We start from the raw sequence: 16,321 nt of genomic DNA, 5'->3' as shown, positions 1-16,321 counted from the left end.
GATTACTTTCAAAATACTACTTCTTACTTTTAAAGTTCAATCTAATCACACTCCATCCTTTATAGAAAGGCTGTTAATACCATATGATCCACATAGAACTCTACATTCTTCCCAACAAAACCTTTTAGCAGTCCTTTCAGTACGCCAACTGTTTTATGATACAATGCGGAAAACAATCTTCTCTGTGACCGCTCCCACACTGTGGAATACATTACCTCTGACCTTGAGACAAGAAAAGAATCTCAATAATTTTAAATCTAATCTTAAAACATTTCTTTTCAGCGATGCTTTTGAGATTTATATTTATATTTTTTAATTCAAAATCTCAGACATCAGGCCTTACATTAATGATTCCTTTTGTGCCTTTTGTTTTTTACCTCCCCTTTTTTATTTTATGCAATGTATCCTCCCCATTTGCCCATCTGTATCGTGTTGTGTCTGTATGGTAATTGTGAATTTGTTCCCTTTATTTTATTTTTAAAAAATCATTTAAAAACTTTGTATTAATTGGAAACCACTTTGACTATAAAAGCGGTATATCATAATTTAAATAAACTTGAAACTTGCTGGGAGGGGGAAGAAGAGAGGTGCTGGTGCCCCTGCCAAGTTGACAGCCATGACTGCCTTTCTTACTTTGCTACTGCTTGGCCTTTGTTGGAAACAGGATACTGGGCTCGATGGGCCATTGGTCTGACCCAGTAAGACTATTCTTATGAGGGGGAAGGATGTTAGGGTACGGTTGAAACTGTAATATATTGAATAACTTGAGTCTTTTTTTAACTGAATGTACTTTTATTAGTCTGTTCAATAATAATTGTTATAAAGATAAAAATAAGCGTTCCCTTAGTTTTGTATTTTTATGAGTTAGTAACATTCCTAGGTAGTTATTTAGTGTTTGTTTACTACTAAGGATTGACTATTCTAAATGTGATGCGTGGCAGAGTATTAGGTCACCAGTTTCATTGGGCAGCAGACGGACCTGACGGGGTTGCATGAGAAAAGGGAGGTGTTTCTGCCTTACACTAATTTTGTGATCATGTCTTGCATGAATGTGAATAATCTATAAATCTCTTGTTTTTTACTTTAAAATTGATAATGGTTAGGAGCAGGGCTTGAACCCTTCAGACCTAATGTCTTTGGGGAGGGTGGGATCTCAGGGCATTTGGGGGTATGTCAGGGTTACTGTACTGTATTTTGTTTTCAATACTGTGTGCTCTATTGCTTTCTTTTTAGTTATCTGATTGTGGTCTTCTGTCCATGAAGAGATCAGTCATTTCAGGTGCTGCAGGCTGCTAAATAGATTGGATTAAATAGTCCTTCCTTTCTTCTGGTTGAAACTTTGCGTGTATATCTTTTGCAGGGTTTTGAAGGCACAGTTGTTTGGGAAAGCCATGATTCAAATGGCCTGATTTCCAGAAATCTTCATAAGGTGATACTGAATGATGGAGGAGGTGTACTCAGGCTTACCACGGTATGTCATCTCTAAAATTCTCATTATGTTTCCTAGTTACTAAGAAAATTTAAATTCAATAGCTGGGTGCCTCTATTTGGATGTCCAAGGACACTTGATGAGAGCCTTTTCTATAACATCAGAGCATCCAGATTCTGTAAATAGAGTACAGTATTGACATAACCTGGTATTAGCAAGCCTTATGTTTACGTGCCTGAAATTTAGTGCTGGGTAGTAACTAGTTACAGTAATACTAGTTACATTTTTTTGATAACTATCAGTGTAACTAGTTATATTTTGATAAGATTGACAAAATTGAGTAACTAGTTACTTTGGTAATTACTAACAAAATTTACAAACTATTTTTGTGTTACTGTAAGTGGTGGGGCATAATAAAAAAAAATCTAAGTTCCCTTTTGGCCTAAGGCCCTAAACGTTGAAAGTAGAAGCAGGGAAAATGTCCATTATCAAAAAACGTCCAAAAAGAGGGTTTTTTTTTCTTTTTGAATTCTTTATTCAATTTTTAAACTACAGATGTGCACAATAATTAATACTCTTACATATAATATTAAAATTAAAGCACATTAAACTTACAATAATTTATGAAAAGGAAAATAATTTCCCCCACCCTTCCAACTATTAAACAATAAATAAATACCTTCAAAAACAATCAATACATACCCTTTAAACCAGTGGTCTCAAACTCGCGGCCCGGGGGCCACATGCGGCCCGCCAGGTACTATTTTGAGGCCCTCGGTATGTTTATCATAATCACAAAAGTAAAATAAAACAGTTTCTTGATCATATGTCTCTTTAGCTGTAAATGACAATATTATTATTAAGACTTGGCCAAAAGGAAAGATTTATAAACTATAAAGAGTTTTACCTCATGCAAACTTGTAATTTCTTTAACAAGACATTATCTATTTTTTCTGAGGCCCTCCAAGTACCTACAAATACAAAATGTGGCCCTGCAAAAGGTTTGAGTTTGAGACCACTGCTTTAAACCAACTCCAAAATATACCCCCCTCCCCCACCCTCCCATCCTGGATGTGTATGTTTAAAAGGACATCTAAAGCGATCAATCCTTACAGTATTTAGTTAACGGTTCCCAAACACCATAAATTTCTTGTAATTTCCCTGCTGAATGGCCATAAACTGCTCCATTCTAAAAATATAACAAAGGGATTCCCACCAGAATGTGTAATTTAGTCTATCCCAATTTTTTATTTATTTATACAATTTTATAATATTTACAAAGCATAGAAATCTTGTACAGAAAAGAGTGATCAGAAACCAAATTAACTTAATTTCCAAAATTGAAAAACACATCTAAACTTAGAAATATAAAAATACATAAAATAGACTCATTTGATCACACACTAGTCCTCAATAACTGGAACCAAGATTTAAAGAGTAGAGCAAAATTAATCAAGAAAATTTTTTAAGGAAAAACGTATGTCTACTGCAGTACAGAGAGCTAAACTTCATTAGGCGCAGCTATTCCTTTCTCAAGACGCTTCATTGAGAGGAAACTTATCAAGTGGGATGGATCAGTAAAGATATACTTCAAAGAACGGTATCTGACTACACATTTGCATGGATAACTCAGAAAGAAAACCCCTATTTGAGTCACTCCAGGTTTCAAAATTAAGAATTCTTTTCTTCTTTTTTGAGTCTCTCTAGAGATATCAGGAAATATCTGAATATGATGTCCCAGGAAGTCCTTGGATCTATTTTTAAAGAAAAATTTTAATATCCAATCCTTGTCTGGAGCCAAAGCCACAGACAACAAGAGAGTGGCTGGAACAGCCAATTCTCTAGCTGATTGTTCCAGTATTGCGAAAATGTCCAATGGTTTTTCCCAAGATTCCTCAACTTTTTCTTTTTCTTTGACTTGGGATTTAACAGGAAGATAATATACCCTTGTAAGAGGAGGTAGAGAGCTTTCAGGAATTTCCAATATTTCCATAAAGTACCGCTTCACCATTTCTCGAGGAGAAATTGATAAGATCTTAGGGAAATTTATAATCCTCAAATTGTTAGCTCGACCATTGTTCTCCAGAGCTTCCAATTTCCTCCTCAAAATTATATTATCTTTAACCAGTAAGTCTTGAATATTATTTTTTACTACTGTTTATTCTTTACCTGCATTTTGTACCTCTACTTTTAGCTGAGATATATCTTATTTAATCAATTTTATTTCTCCTTTCTGTTCTTTAAGCATTTGATCCAAATTTTTAATTTGAGGATTTAAGGAGTTTCCCAAATTCACTACCAAGTCCCATAACGCTTCAAGAGTGACTTCTGGAGGTTTGATTGCAGTAAAAGAGTATACTTGTGCTGTGAGAGACTTCTGAGATTTGGTTTACCTCCATGAAGTCTTGTGTTCCCCCAGCCTTAGTTGTCCCGGTCGCAGGTCCTACCAGAGTGAGCACGCCACTCTGAGATGTCTCAAACGGCAAGCCCTCCAACACACTGGCCTATGGAGACGAGAGGGCTACCTTTTCGGGTGCTTTCTGTTCCCGTGGAGAGCTGGCTGCATGCGGCAATGGCTGATGGGGTGGCGTCCTCACGTCAGGGCTTAAGGTAACATCGAGCCCTGAGGTTTTCACCACCACACTACTCCCCGGCAGTGTCCCAAGTGGGCTAGCCCGCTTCCTGCTTTTGTTGCACACGCCGAAGAAAATCGTCGATCGCTACCGAAGGGGCAGTCAGTCGCCGGGAGGCGCTGCCAGCGTTCCTGCCCCGTCTCTTCGGCATATTTAGTGCAGGTAAAATTGAAAATCAACGGCGTCCTCATCGCAGCAAACATGCAGTGGCCATCTTGGATCCCAATTTTTTTTAATAAGCTGCATGGCAACCCCTGTCAATATAAAAAGAAGTTTGTTCCTTTTCACAGATAAAGAGTTTTTTTTTATAATGGCCTGCCTCTACGTTCAGCTGTTTAAATGCCCAGACCACCACTACGTCTAAACTTACACCATATAATCAACCTAAAAAAAGCCTAAGTCCCAAACGCCCAGAACAAGGGCTTTTAGGCAAAGGAGGGGCCAGTCCTTCGCCTAAAAGCTGGATTCTATAACCGGTGTCTGTCAAAAAGAACACCGGTTACAGAATCCCCCCACCCCAGCAACGATTGGACCAGGAGGGAACCCAAGCCCTCCTGGCCCGGTGACCCCCCACCCTGCAAACTACGATACGGGCAGGAGGGAGCCCAAGCTCTTCTGCCCAGGCAACCCCCACCCTGCTGACTACGATCGGGCCAAGAGGGAGCCCAAGCCCTCCTGTCCTCGGTGCACCCCCTCCCACGATCGTTCCCCCCTGAACCCCCACCCGCCGACCCCGCAACCCCCATGCCGACCCCTTGACCCCCACAACTCCCCTCCCCATTCTTGTAAAAAAAAGTTGGATGTATGGGTCCCAAGCCCGTCCATCCGGCAGGCCCGCCATCCCTCGAATGGTGGGCCTTAGGGCCTGATTGGCCCAGGTAGCTCAAACCCCGCCCACAGGTGGGCCTGAGGCGCCTGGGCCAACCGGAATCTTCCCAGTAGTCCTAGGCCCCTCTTGTGGGCGGGGCCTTAAGCACATGGACCCATGTGCCTAATGCCTCGCCCAAATCTCTCCTACCACGATGGTTGCTGTGTGTTGGGGGGGTAGGTTGCCGGGCCGCTGAGCTGATCGCATCAGCCGCCATCAGCTCAGCGGCCCCTTTTTCGGCACTTATACCTGTTTTGACTTGGTCTAAGTCAAAACGTATAAGTGCTGACTAGGCAACCTGCCTAAACTTTTGGTTATACCTGCTGTACACCTATATCTAGGTCAGCCCTCCTCCCGCCCTTTCCCCTCCTCTAAAAACGCTTCTTTTCGCTCTATGCGTTTAGAGGCAGGGAAAAAGCCTAAGCTGGTTTTAAATACGTCTAAAACCATCTTTGGTTATGCGTACTTGGACGATCAAGCGTTTCGATCGTCCAAGTACCCATTTAGGCCACTATTTATACTTTTTTTTAAATTATGAGCCCCTTAGAACATAAGCAGTGCCTCCGCCGGGTCAGACCAGAGGTCCATCCCGCCCAGCAGTCCGCCCCCGCAGCGGCCCATCAGGTCATGACCTGCCTTAATCACCAGAAGGGGCCCCCTTGCCCCCTAGGTTTCTCATCGAAGTCCTATCTTCCCATCAATGTCCTAACCCTCCGTCCTTGCACCTGCATGACCTGGTGAGCTGTCTATACTTATGCAACACCCCAGCACCTCCCTCAGTACCCCACGATCCCCTTTTCCCTCAGGAATCTGTCCAATCCCTGTTTGAATCCCTGTACTGTACTCTGCCGGATCACTTCCTCCGGGAGCGCATTCCATTTGTCCACGACCCTTTGGGTGAAGAAAAACTTCCTTGCATTTGATTTGAACCTATCTCCCTTCAGTTTCTCTGAGTGCCCCCTCGTACCTGTCGTCCCTTTTAGTCTGAAGAACCTGTCCCTGCCCACCCTTTCTATGCCCCTAAGTATTTTGAAGGTCTCTATCATATCCCCCCTGAGCCTCCTCTTTTCCAGAGAGAAGAGCCCCAGTTTATCCAGCCTCTCAGCATATGGGCAGTTTTCCAGCCCTCTTACCAGTTTCGTTGCCCTCCTTTGGACTCTCTCAAGAACTGCCATGTCCTTCTTGAGGTGCGGCGACCAATATTGAACGCAGTATTCCAGATGTGGGCGCACCAGATGTGGGCATGCAGAACAATTGATGACAAATTTCCATTAATTCTATTTTACTCATTGAGCCTCCAATTCAACTCGTTTGTCATGTCTCGCCACAGTACATTAAAGTATATACCCGTGTACCAGCCAAACAGGCTCTACTGAACTAAGGAAGATTCTCAAAACCCATCGGTTCCAGCAGGTTAACGTGGAAGTATTCTATCAGCCAATTCTCAAAAGGACTCACCTTGGTCTTTTTCAAGCTTCCTGGCAGACTTTGACTCTGCCATGCAAATGTATTACAATGAGATCATTAATATTTAAACGAGCACTCTGGGCAATTCATTATTATCACCGGGTGATTCCCTGACCTCGCTGATCTACATTTGCAGGCAAAATATTCCAGCAGGTCTGAGCAGTCATAGCCTTACTTTCTGGTCAGTGCCTATGCACTGATTGGCTCAGGCATTGACAGGAAAGTAAGGCTCGACAGCTCCGACTTGCCAAAAAATTTTGCCTCGTCCATGCCCAACAACTCTGACACCCCTGCAGGATGAATGCCCATACCCTCCTGCCACTGATGATTATGACATCCCACCAATAACCTCCCCTGGCAGGAGAGATGCCCACTCCCTCCTGCTGCCGGTGATGCCCACCCACCAACACCCCCATACCTTTCAGTCCACGGCAAGCCGGAGGGACACCTACTCTTCAAAATGGCAGACATCTTCAGAATGGCCAGAGAATGGCCTACTCTTCAAAATTGTAGGCCTTCGCATCCCCGGTGCATCCTGTGATGTGCCAGGGAGAGGCCTAAGGCTCTGATTGGGCCAGGCGCTTAAGGGCCAATCAGAGCCTTAGTCTTCTCCTCAGCACATCACAGATACACTGGAGAGGAGAAGGCCCGCCATTTTGAAGAGACGGGTCTGCGACCAGAGGGAGTAGGCATCCCTCCTGCCGGCTGTGGACTGAAAGGTACGGGGGTGTTTGGGGGGAAATCACCAGTGGCAGGAGGGAGTAGGCACTGGGACTGGACACGCTGCAGGATGAAGACCAGTGCTTCATGGGAGTTCTGCAAACAATTTCTTCCCTGCAAACATCTTACCTCCATCAGGTCTTCACTCAAATTTGCCAGTCCACTTGAAGCTAAAGATGGTTTGATAGTAGCAAGTGTTTCACAACCACAATTCAAGCTGCGCTGCATCCAGTTAGATACTGCCAGAGCTCATGCCAAATACTTGCTGATGCAAGCAAAGCAGGCTCAGGCTGACGCTGCAAACACAACTCCTTATGCAGCCCCAACTCCAGTGAAAACACCAGCTTCTTCTGATTCTATTAATCAAATTAAGGGAACAATGCTTTGTAATCGGAACTAGACCTCTTCTTGAATGATATTGCATGTGATATAGCCAATCTCCAGCGCTATCCAACTGTGAAAGAAGTGTTTATTCTGAAGAATATGAGTCTTCTATCAAGTGCACCCGAGGAGACACTCTTCAGCCTCGGTGGATAGATTCTTACATCATGCAAAAGCAGTTTAACTGACAAGCATTTTGAAATGCTTTTAATGCTCAGAGCCAATATGAAACTCATTTGAAAATAAAAATCGGGGCTCAGGACTGTTCCCTTGGGAGTGTTGCTCACCCCAGATTCATCTGCTAGTGGGTTTGCTCACAGGCTGCATGGCTCCATGGTGGTGTATCTAAGATTAGGGCTAACTGTGTTCCTCTACATGTTTGCGTGTTTTCGGGTGCGGGAAGGATCCTGGGCATTGTGGATTCTATCGTCTTATCTCAGTTAAAGAATGACACGGGGAAAAATTCTGTCCCCGTCACTGCCCCATCCCTGTCCCACCATCCTCTTCACTGCCCCGTCTCCGCCGTCCCCTTCACTGCCCCGTCCTCGCCGTCCCTTTCACCACCCTGTCCCCGCAGCATCCATACAAGCCTCAGTACTGCAATATTTAGCTTATTCCTTCCTTATAAATCAAAGTTCTGGCTGCTGAACTAGAGAAAGAGATGTTCAGCTGGCAGGACTTTGTTTATAAATTTTTATAAAAACAATTAATATACTACTTTATCCTAAAGCAAAATAAATAAATAAATAGAACATTTTTTTCTACCTTTGTTGTCTGGTTTCTGCTTCCCTCATCTTCTCATTCAATTTCTTCCATCCACTGTCTGCCATCTCTCTGCGTCTTCCATTTGCTCTGTTACTGTGCCTCTCCCTTCACCCCCCCTCCTCCCCAATTGGTCTGGCACCCATTTTCTTCCATCCGCTCTCCCATAGTCTGGCATCTCTGTCTTCTTCCCTTCCAGCGTCTTCTCCCCACTCTCTGTTCCCCATTTCCCTGCAGCATCTTCTCCCCACTCTCTGTTCCCCATTTCCCTTCAGCGTCTTCTCCCCACTCTCTGTTCCCCATTTCCCTTCAGCGTCTTCTCCCCACTCTCTGTTTCCCATTTCCCTTCAGCGTCTTCTCCCCACTCTCTGTTCCCATTTCACTTCAGCGTCTTCTCCCCACTCTCTGTTCCCCATTTCCCTTCAGCGTCTTCTCCCCACTCTCTGTTCCCCATTTCCCTTCAGCGTCTTCTCCCCACTCTCTGTTCCCCATTTCCCTTCAGCATCTTCTCCCCACTCTCTGTTCCCCATTTCCCTTCAGCGTCTTTTCCCCACTCTCTGTTCCTCATTTCCCAGCGTCTTCTCCCCACTCTCTGTTCCCCATTTCTCAGCGTCTTCTCCCTACTCTCTCTTCCCCATTTTCCAGCATCTTCTCCCCTCTCTTTCTTTCCCAGTTCCCTTCAGGCTGCTTCAGCGTTTTCTCCTCTCCATCCCCCCACCCCAGCACCCTTCGCGCGGTCCAGCAGCTCCCTCTTGCCGGCCAGCCGTGGATCTCCCCCTCTCCCTTTCCCTTACTTTCTCTTGTGGTGAAACTGGCGATTTCTGTAAGGCTATGTGCTGTATTACAGCCGGAGCCTTGAAGTCGCGTCGCGTTGCCTGCTGGAAAAGTCTCCTCCGATGCAACCGGAAACAGACAGTTGCATCAGAGGAGACTTTTCCAGCAGGAAACGCGACTTCAAGGATCCGGCTGTAATACAGCACATAGCCTTATAGAAATTGCCAGTTTCGCCATAAGAGAAGGTAAGGGAAAGGGAGGGAGGGAGATGCACGGCCGGTGGGAGAGAGGGGGCTGCTGGACCACACGCTCATTCACTGCGCGTGCTCACCATTCACTGTTCCATGGGGCAGTGAATGGCCTTGTCCTCGATCTTGCGGTGACCTTTTTTTTTTTTTTTGTTCACGGTTTTGGTGGGAACATCTACTGTGTCATTCTCTAATCTCAGTGTTGAAAACCGATTATAAGATCTTTACTCATCAAAAGTTTTATGAAGGAGGCCTGGAAAATTTGCTGCATACAACTGAGTGTGATCCACCGTCAGATGGATTACCAAGTACTGAATGGAACGATTAGCTCACAAAAAAGGAAAGCTTGTCTGTAAAGCTAAAACCCTTACACTATCTAAATTCACATTTAAAATTTCTGACTTAAACATATTGATCTTAAAACCTGAAACTTTGCCAAAACCCTCTAAAACAGGGGTGTCCAACCTTTTGGCTTCCCTGGGCTGCATTGGCTGAAAAACTTTTTTCTGGGGCCGCACAAACATTAACACTAGCTGATGAGCAAAAAAAAGGTTGAGCAGGTCCCAAATCTGCAATCACTAATATAGAAGATGTATATATCTAATAATAAATCTTCATTAAAGGGACACTGTAGAGAGGAACCCAAAAAAGCAGTAATACTTCCTGACTGAGTGATCCTCCACGTACACTGCTGACAGTGGGAGCAGCCATAGGCTTCCGCTTCCCCCCACTCTGATGAGCAGGGATGCGTGCTCCTGGTTCTCCCATTCACTTCTATTACAGCAACGGTGAGCCTCATCAGAGCGGGGATGCTGAATCAGCTGTCAGCAGCGCACATGGAGGATCGCTTCCAGGTCAGTCACAGGAGGCACGTAGGAGCCACTGCCCGCGGCTTTCAGTGAAAGCTGCAGCAAGACGGAGGAGGGAGCCAGCAAGATGTTAAACAGCTGGGGGCGGCAGAGGAAAACACTGAGCACGAGTGGGACGCACAAAATTCTTCACCTCTGCTCTAAAAGATCCAGCACCACAGGGAGAAAGGTCTCGGGATTCTGGAGCAATAACTGAATATCATCCGCATATAGCAGAATTTTATGATGTTGTGTCCCTAATGATATCCCCTGCTGCACCTCTAACCTGAATAGCCAGATGTTCCATAGTTAAAACAAAAAGCAGGGGAGATAAAGCACATCCCTGACGCATTCCATGAGCTAAACTTATTGGTGATAGAAGGATTCCATTAACTTTCAAGGATGACAGTGGAGAGTCAAACAACAGATGCAGCCACATAAGATAGCAATCCTCAAACCCCAGCTTTTCCAAAACAGCAAACAAGAAAGACCAGATCACCCGATCAAAGGCCTTCTCAACGTCAAAGACAAGAACCAAGGTGGGAGTACTTGACGCTGGCAAATATACCCAGCCTGATTCGGGTGAACTAGTCTTGGTAAAACAGTCTGTAATCTAGTCTCCAAGATCTTAGTAAAGATCTTATAATCGGTGTTCAACCCTGAGATAAGAAGATAGGATCCACAATGCCCAGGATCTTTCCCTGACTTATAAATTAGAGTAATTGACGCCAACCACCAGGTCTCCAGGAGAGGGTGCTGAGCATCCAGTGAGTTGAAAACGTGTACCAGAAGGGGAGCTAAAGATGCTGAAAAGTTTTATAAAAGGCACTGGAGAAACTGTCCAATCCTGGGGAAGTACAGGTGGAAAGAAAATGTATCACAGAGACCACTTCCTCCAAAGTTATTAATTGAGAAAGTTGTACTTTCTCCCCTCCACTTAGAGATCCCAGTGGTGTCTGCTCTAAATAATCCACAACTTTTTGTGCTGTTACCATCTCATCGGCCTGATATAATTCTTGATAATAAGCCCCAATATCCTGAGTGGAGATATATTGCTGCCCCTCAGCTGTTTTAATAAAGGCCATATCATTCTGAATGACCTGCTTTTTTAACTTAGTAGCAAGAAGCCGACCAGCTTTATTATTGAATTCAAAATATTTCTGCTGCATTCTCTGCAGGGCCATGGCAATATGTGCCAATTCTAAATATCACAGCTCACGCTGAAGTGTGGCAATTTGCACCTTTTCCTGAGCAGTTGTTCCTCCATCTGATACAAAGCCCGATGTTTAGTTCGCTCAGCCTCCATTTTAGTAAGATAGGCCTGGTGAGCTATAACCTACCCCCTTATTACCTCCTTAAGAGCTTTATCCCCTCCCTCTACAATTTGCATTTCAATATCCGTGGCCATATCAACAATTCTCTGAATTGTGGTGTCCGACATAGGTATAGCCTGTAGCTTTTTAGTGGCTTGAGGTCCCAAAATCTCTTGTACAACATGTAAGAGGCAGGGTTTTACTAAGTCCTCACCAATTGTAAATGACTTTTTCGTTTTAACTATTTGGAGAGTAACTAAATAAGATGCTTGAAGCAGTGATTTGTCAGTAGTTGTCGTCATTTTCATTACACTTTTCTGCTTTGTCATTTGATCACATAATCTTTCAAAAAAGTCCAGTGGCTTATCAATAAAATCTCTATGCTTCAAATGCAAATGATGAGCAGGTTTGGAAGGTTTCAATGCATCATTTGACAGAATTTCGGAACACACTACACACAGAGGCCGTGGCGATAGTTCACTGCCAGGTGCTAATATGAAACCAAGCTTTAAATACTCCTTATTATAATATCTAATAAAGTTTCATTTTGTTTTTTTGGTTGGTATTGCACATTCTGAAGTATCAACAGATTTATTTTTCTTCATTTGTTCTGAATTTGAAGTACCAGTACTTGGCACATTTTCAGAAGTATCACTACTTTTCTCTTGACTATTGTTTTTGCCTCTGTTAAAAAAGGTTAAAAGGTTTTGCTGTTTGGTTTTCTTTATTTCCATTTTGCTTTCTCACTGCAGCATCCACCCAAATGTAGACCTAAATAAATAATATATGCGTTATTAAAAGTACACTACCCACATCCTGTGTCAATTACTGCAGAAAAGCATTGTTTTAACTCTCGCGGACCTAATGGTTCCCGCTCACCCCAAGTATCCTCATCTTACTACCCTTTCAGCAGCATCTCTGCTTCTCCCTCCCTCCCAATCCAGTAGCAGCTCTCCCTTTATTTTTTTTTGTCCAGCAGCTTCCCACTCTTCAACAATGGCTTCCTTCCCTCCCCGCAGCTCTCAGTACTTGCCTGCAGCAGTACCAGTAGTCACTGCAGTGATTCAGTTAGGCAGCCTTCAGTCCTTTGATGTGTCACGCCCGCCTCTGAGGAGAGATCTCTATTTTATATATGAACATTTATGAAAAGTACACAATAAGCAAAAATATTTGATAGAAGCTTTAACAATTTCAAATAGCACTAATTTCACATTTCAATTTCAAATAGCACTAATTTCAAATAGGACCCTGGGTCTCTGGCCCAGAAATATCTAAGAAAAAGGACAATTTGAATTAAATGATTGATTTTTATGGAGCATGTAGGGTTGGGCAGACTGATTGGACCATTCAGGTCCAATAGTAACATAGTAACATAGTAGATGACGGCAGATAAAAGACCCGAATGGTCCATCCAGTCTGCCCAACCTGATTCAATTTAAATTTTTTAAATTTTTTCTTCTTAGCTATTTCTGTGCAAGAATCCGATACTGTGCTTGGGTTCCAATTGCTGAAATCTCCGTTAAAACCTACTCCAGCCCATCTACACCCTCCCAGCCATTGAAGCCCTCTCCAGCCCATCCTCCCCCAAATGTCCATATACAGACACAGACCATGCAAGTCTGCCCAGTACTGGCCTTAGTTCAGTATTTAATATTTTCTGATTCTAGATCCTCTGTGTTCATCCCACGCTTCTTTGAACTCAGTCACCATTTTCCTCTCCACCACCTCTACCTCTCTCTTGAGCACATTCCAGGCATCCACCACCCTCTCCGTAAAGTAGAATTTCCTAACATTGCTCTTGAATCTACCACCCCTCAACCTTAAATTATGTCCTCTGGTTTTACCATTTTCCTTTCTCTGGAAAAGATTTTGTTCTACACTAATTTAAGTTCCTTGTACCTCTAAAAGGAAAGGGGCTGCCCCTATGAAGTGCACAAAAATAATCTTGACCCACCAGAATACAATGAAAACAGCTTCAGGATTAAACAAAAAAAGGTAGCACTATAAGCCTTATTTTCTATCGCACGGTCCAATTTCAGTTACTTAAGGGGGAAAAGAGATTAATCTCAAGACCCTAATCTGAATGGAAACACATTTTTGCTTATTACTAACTAAAGAAAACCTCAACCAACACTTATTCTTCTAGCATTATTTGAGACTACCTGAGTAGCTTTCAGGAGCTAAACAGTCCCCCAATCTCACTCAAACATGCAACATTAATAATACATCAACCCACATTTCAAGTTTCATTAGTTTTAATATACCGACCATCGACGTGCACCTGGCTGGTTTACAATACTAAAAATGAAAGGTTAAAAATAAAATTTTTTCGGGGAGGGGGGGGATTGTGAACATTAAATAGACAAATTACATTACAACATAAGTAATATACCAACCCACATTTCTGCCTTTTGAAAGGGTCAGAATTAAGATGTTGGCACCTATAAACAGGGCTAGGCAACGAAGACCATACATAAATCACTGTCCTGACCTAAACCAACAAAATGGACTCCATTCACCCCATTCCTGCCTTTTCAAATGCTGTTGCCTGCAGTTTTTTAAAGTAGAAATCAATGAGCAGAAAATAGCAACTGTACTACACTAAAGTGTTAACTTAAAAAAAAAAGTTGTACAACTACCACTGAGAGAGAAAAATAATAGCCAAATACTTACTCCACTTACAGCCAATGGCCCACAAGGACTCCCCGGCGGAAACTAGACTCCTTCTCCTCCCAGAGCATGGAAAACATCAAAACTCTCACTCCTGTCTCCTCCTTCTCCTTCCAGCCCATCCATTACCATCACAAACTCACACTCCTGTCTTCTCATTGGTTGATCCGCGGTCCCACAACCAATCAGCATCAAAAAAACGCTGATCCACGGTCACACAACCAATCTCTCTCGCCCCAAACCCTCCAGGGGAAAAGGGATGTTTTGGATTTCGCCAGCCCTGTGCGGACCGGCAAGAAATTTCAGTGGTGCTCTTTCACTTGATCTTGCTGGCCCTGCGCAGACCGGCAAGAAATTTTGGTGGCGCTCTGTTTCACTTGATCGTGCTGGCCCTGTGCGAACCAGCAAGAAATTTCGGTGGCACTGTGGACTGGCAAGAAATTTTGGTGGTGATCTGTTTCTTTTGCCAGTCCTGTGTGGACCGGAAGGAAATTTTTGCAGACCGGCGATTGAAGAACTGTGCATTAGAGCATATTTTGATATGTCAGCATTCAAAATTCTGGTACAATCCCTTGTACTGAGTCAACTTGATTACTGTAACATCGCCTATTTAGCAATTTCCCAAAAGAATATGCGACGATTACAATTAATGTAAAATGCAGCGGTCAGACTAATTTTCGGGCTAAAGAAGTTTGATCACGTGACACCTTACTACCGACAGCTGCACTGGTTACCAATGGAAGCACGCGTAAAGTTTAAGTTCGCCTGCCTCTGCTTTAAAGTACTATACGGACTAGCCCCTAAATACATAACTGACCTTTTCTCCTTCTCAGCCAACAGGCATAAGAGAAGCTCACATTTGAACTTCGTTTCCCCCCCAGTTAGAAGATGTAAACTCAAAAAATACCATCAACGCCTCTCACATCAGGCAGCATTATGGGGTAAAGATCTAGAACAATTGCTTTCGCCCACTATTTATGAGGAATTCAGGAAGCGCCTAAAAATAGAGAATGACACGGGGAAAAAAAATCTGTCCCCGTCACTGCACCGTCCCACCATCCTCTGCACTGCCCCGTCACCACTGTTCCCTTCACCGCCCCGTCACCGTCCCCGCAGCATGCATATAAGCCTCAGTACTGCGAAACACCATGAAGACAGAAGAGAATCTTGCCACTACTACTATTGCACTGAGAATCTGTTTCAGTGCCTCTGCCCTGTAATAAAAACAGAACATAAAATAAATCAATTGACTTGTCCTCCCTTGCAATGAAGTGTCCCCCATGTTCACCTATAGCTCGAATCAGGTCAATTGTGCACACTAAAAATGCAGGAGGATCTGGAATGTGAGCGCAGGCAGGCAGTGATACAAAAACAGCAGACACCCGACCGATTGCAGCGTTCCGCATCTCCCTTCCTCCACCTCACCTTAGATGTTGAGTATTTTTTCAAATATATTTTATTGAGCTCTGCAAAACCATTAAACAGGAAACAACCAAGTACAAGCAAGCTCAGCAATTTTGATAACAAACCCCAACCCCACAGAGCACAATTCCCCAAGAAAACCCCCGTATCCCAACACAACCCTCCCCAAAATAAATAACCCCCCCCCCAGGGTCCTCCTTCCAAGTACATCACATCAAGAGAAAATTATACAGAAATAAAGCAAACCAGGCATAAGAAAAGAAAACAGAATACAGAGATTAGCAATTCAATAAGCGGATTCTGGCCAGTGGTGTCATAGTCGTCCAAAATGGCTCCCAAGTACATTGAAAAACCCGGCCTAGGAGAGAAGAGAGGTCCAACATCCCTCCGTTCCCACATCAAGAGGGTAATCATTCGGCAGCGCCAAAGGGAGTAATCGGGAGCAGTTCAAGTCATTGCAGCAAAATACACTTCAGGGCCACCAAAACAGTCCATTTTAAGAAAGCCGCAGCTCCCCGCATACGAGGGAAATAGTGTGGTACAGTTCCAAACAATAGCAAAGGGGAGTGGCGAATGGTAATTTTCCAAATGCGCTCCACAAAGACAAAAACAGCATTCCAAAAAGCTTGAACATTAGGGCAAGTCCAAAACATGTGTCCCAATCCCGCTTCTGGAGCTTGGCATCTGAGACAGGCAGCAGTTTCAAGAAGAAGGGAATAAATAAGCCATCTTTGGAGAAATGTACATACGGAAAACCAACTTATAGTGTGGTTCCAAAAGTAGTGT

At 43.7% G+C, this 16,321-nt stretch overlaps 1 protein-coding gene across 9 annotated transcripts in view; it reads left to right on the top strand.

Annotated features, from left to right (window-relative positions):
* Positions 1–16,321, top strand: part of B3GALNT2 (beta-1,3-N-acetylgalactosaminyltransferase 2) — a 345,788-nt gene that overhangs the window by 96,454 nt on the left and 233,013 nt on the right. For all 9 annotated transcript variants that reach the window (XM_033936244.1, XM_033936247.1, XM_033936246.1 and 6 more), the window contains one exon: positions 1,361–1,471. In XM_033936244.1, the coding sequence (XP_033792135.1) occupies positions 1,361–1,471 (111 nt within the window). The remainder of the gene's footprint in view (positions 1–1,360; positions 1,472–16,321) is intronic.

Source organism: Geotrypetes seraphini, chromosome 3 (genome assembly GCF_902459505.1).
Source record: "Geotrypetes seraphini chromosome 3, aGeoSer1.1, whole genome shotgun sequence".
Classification (NCBI taxonomy): domain Eukaryota; kingdom Metazoa; phylum Chordata; class Amphibia; order Gymnophiona; family Dermophiidae; genus Geotrypetes; species Geotrypetes seraphini.
This window is presented reverse-complemented; position numbering and strand designations above follow the sequence as displayed.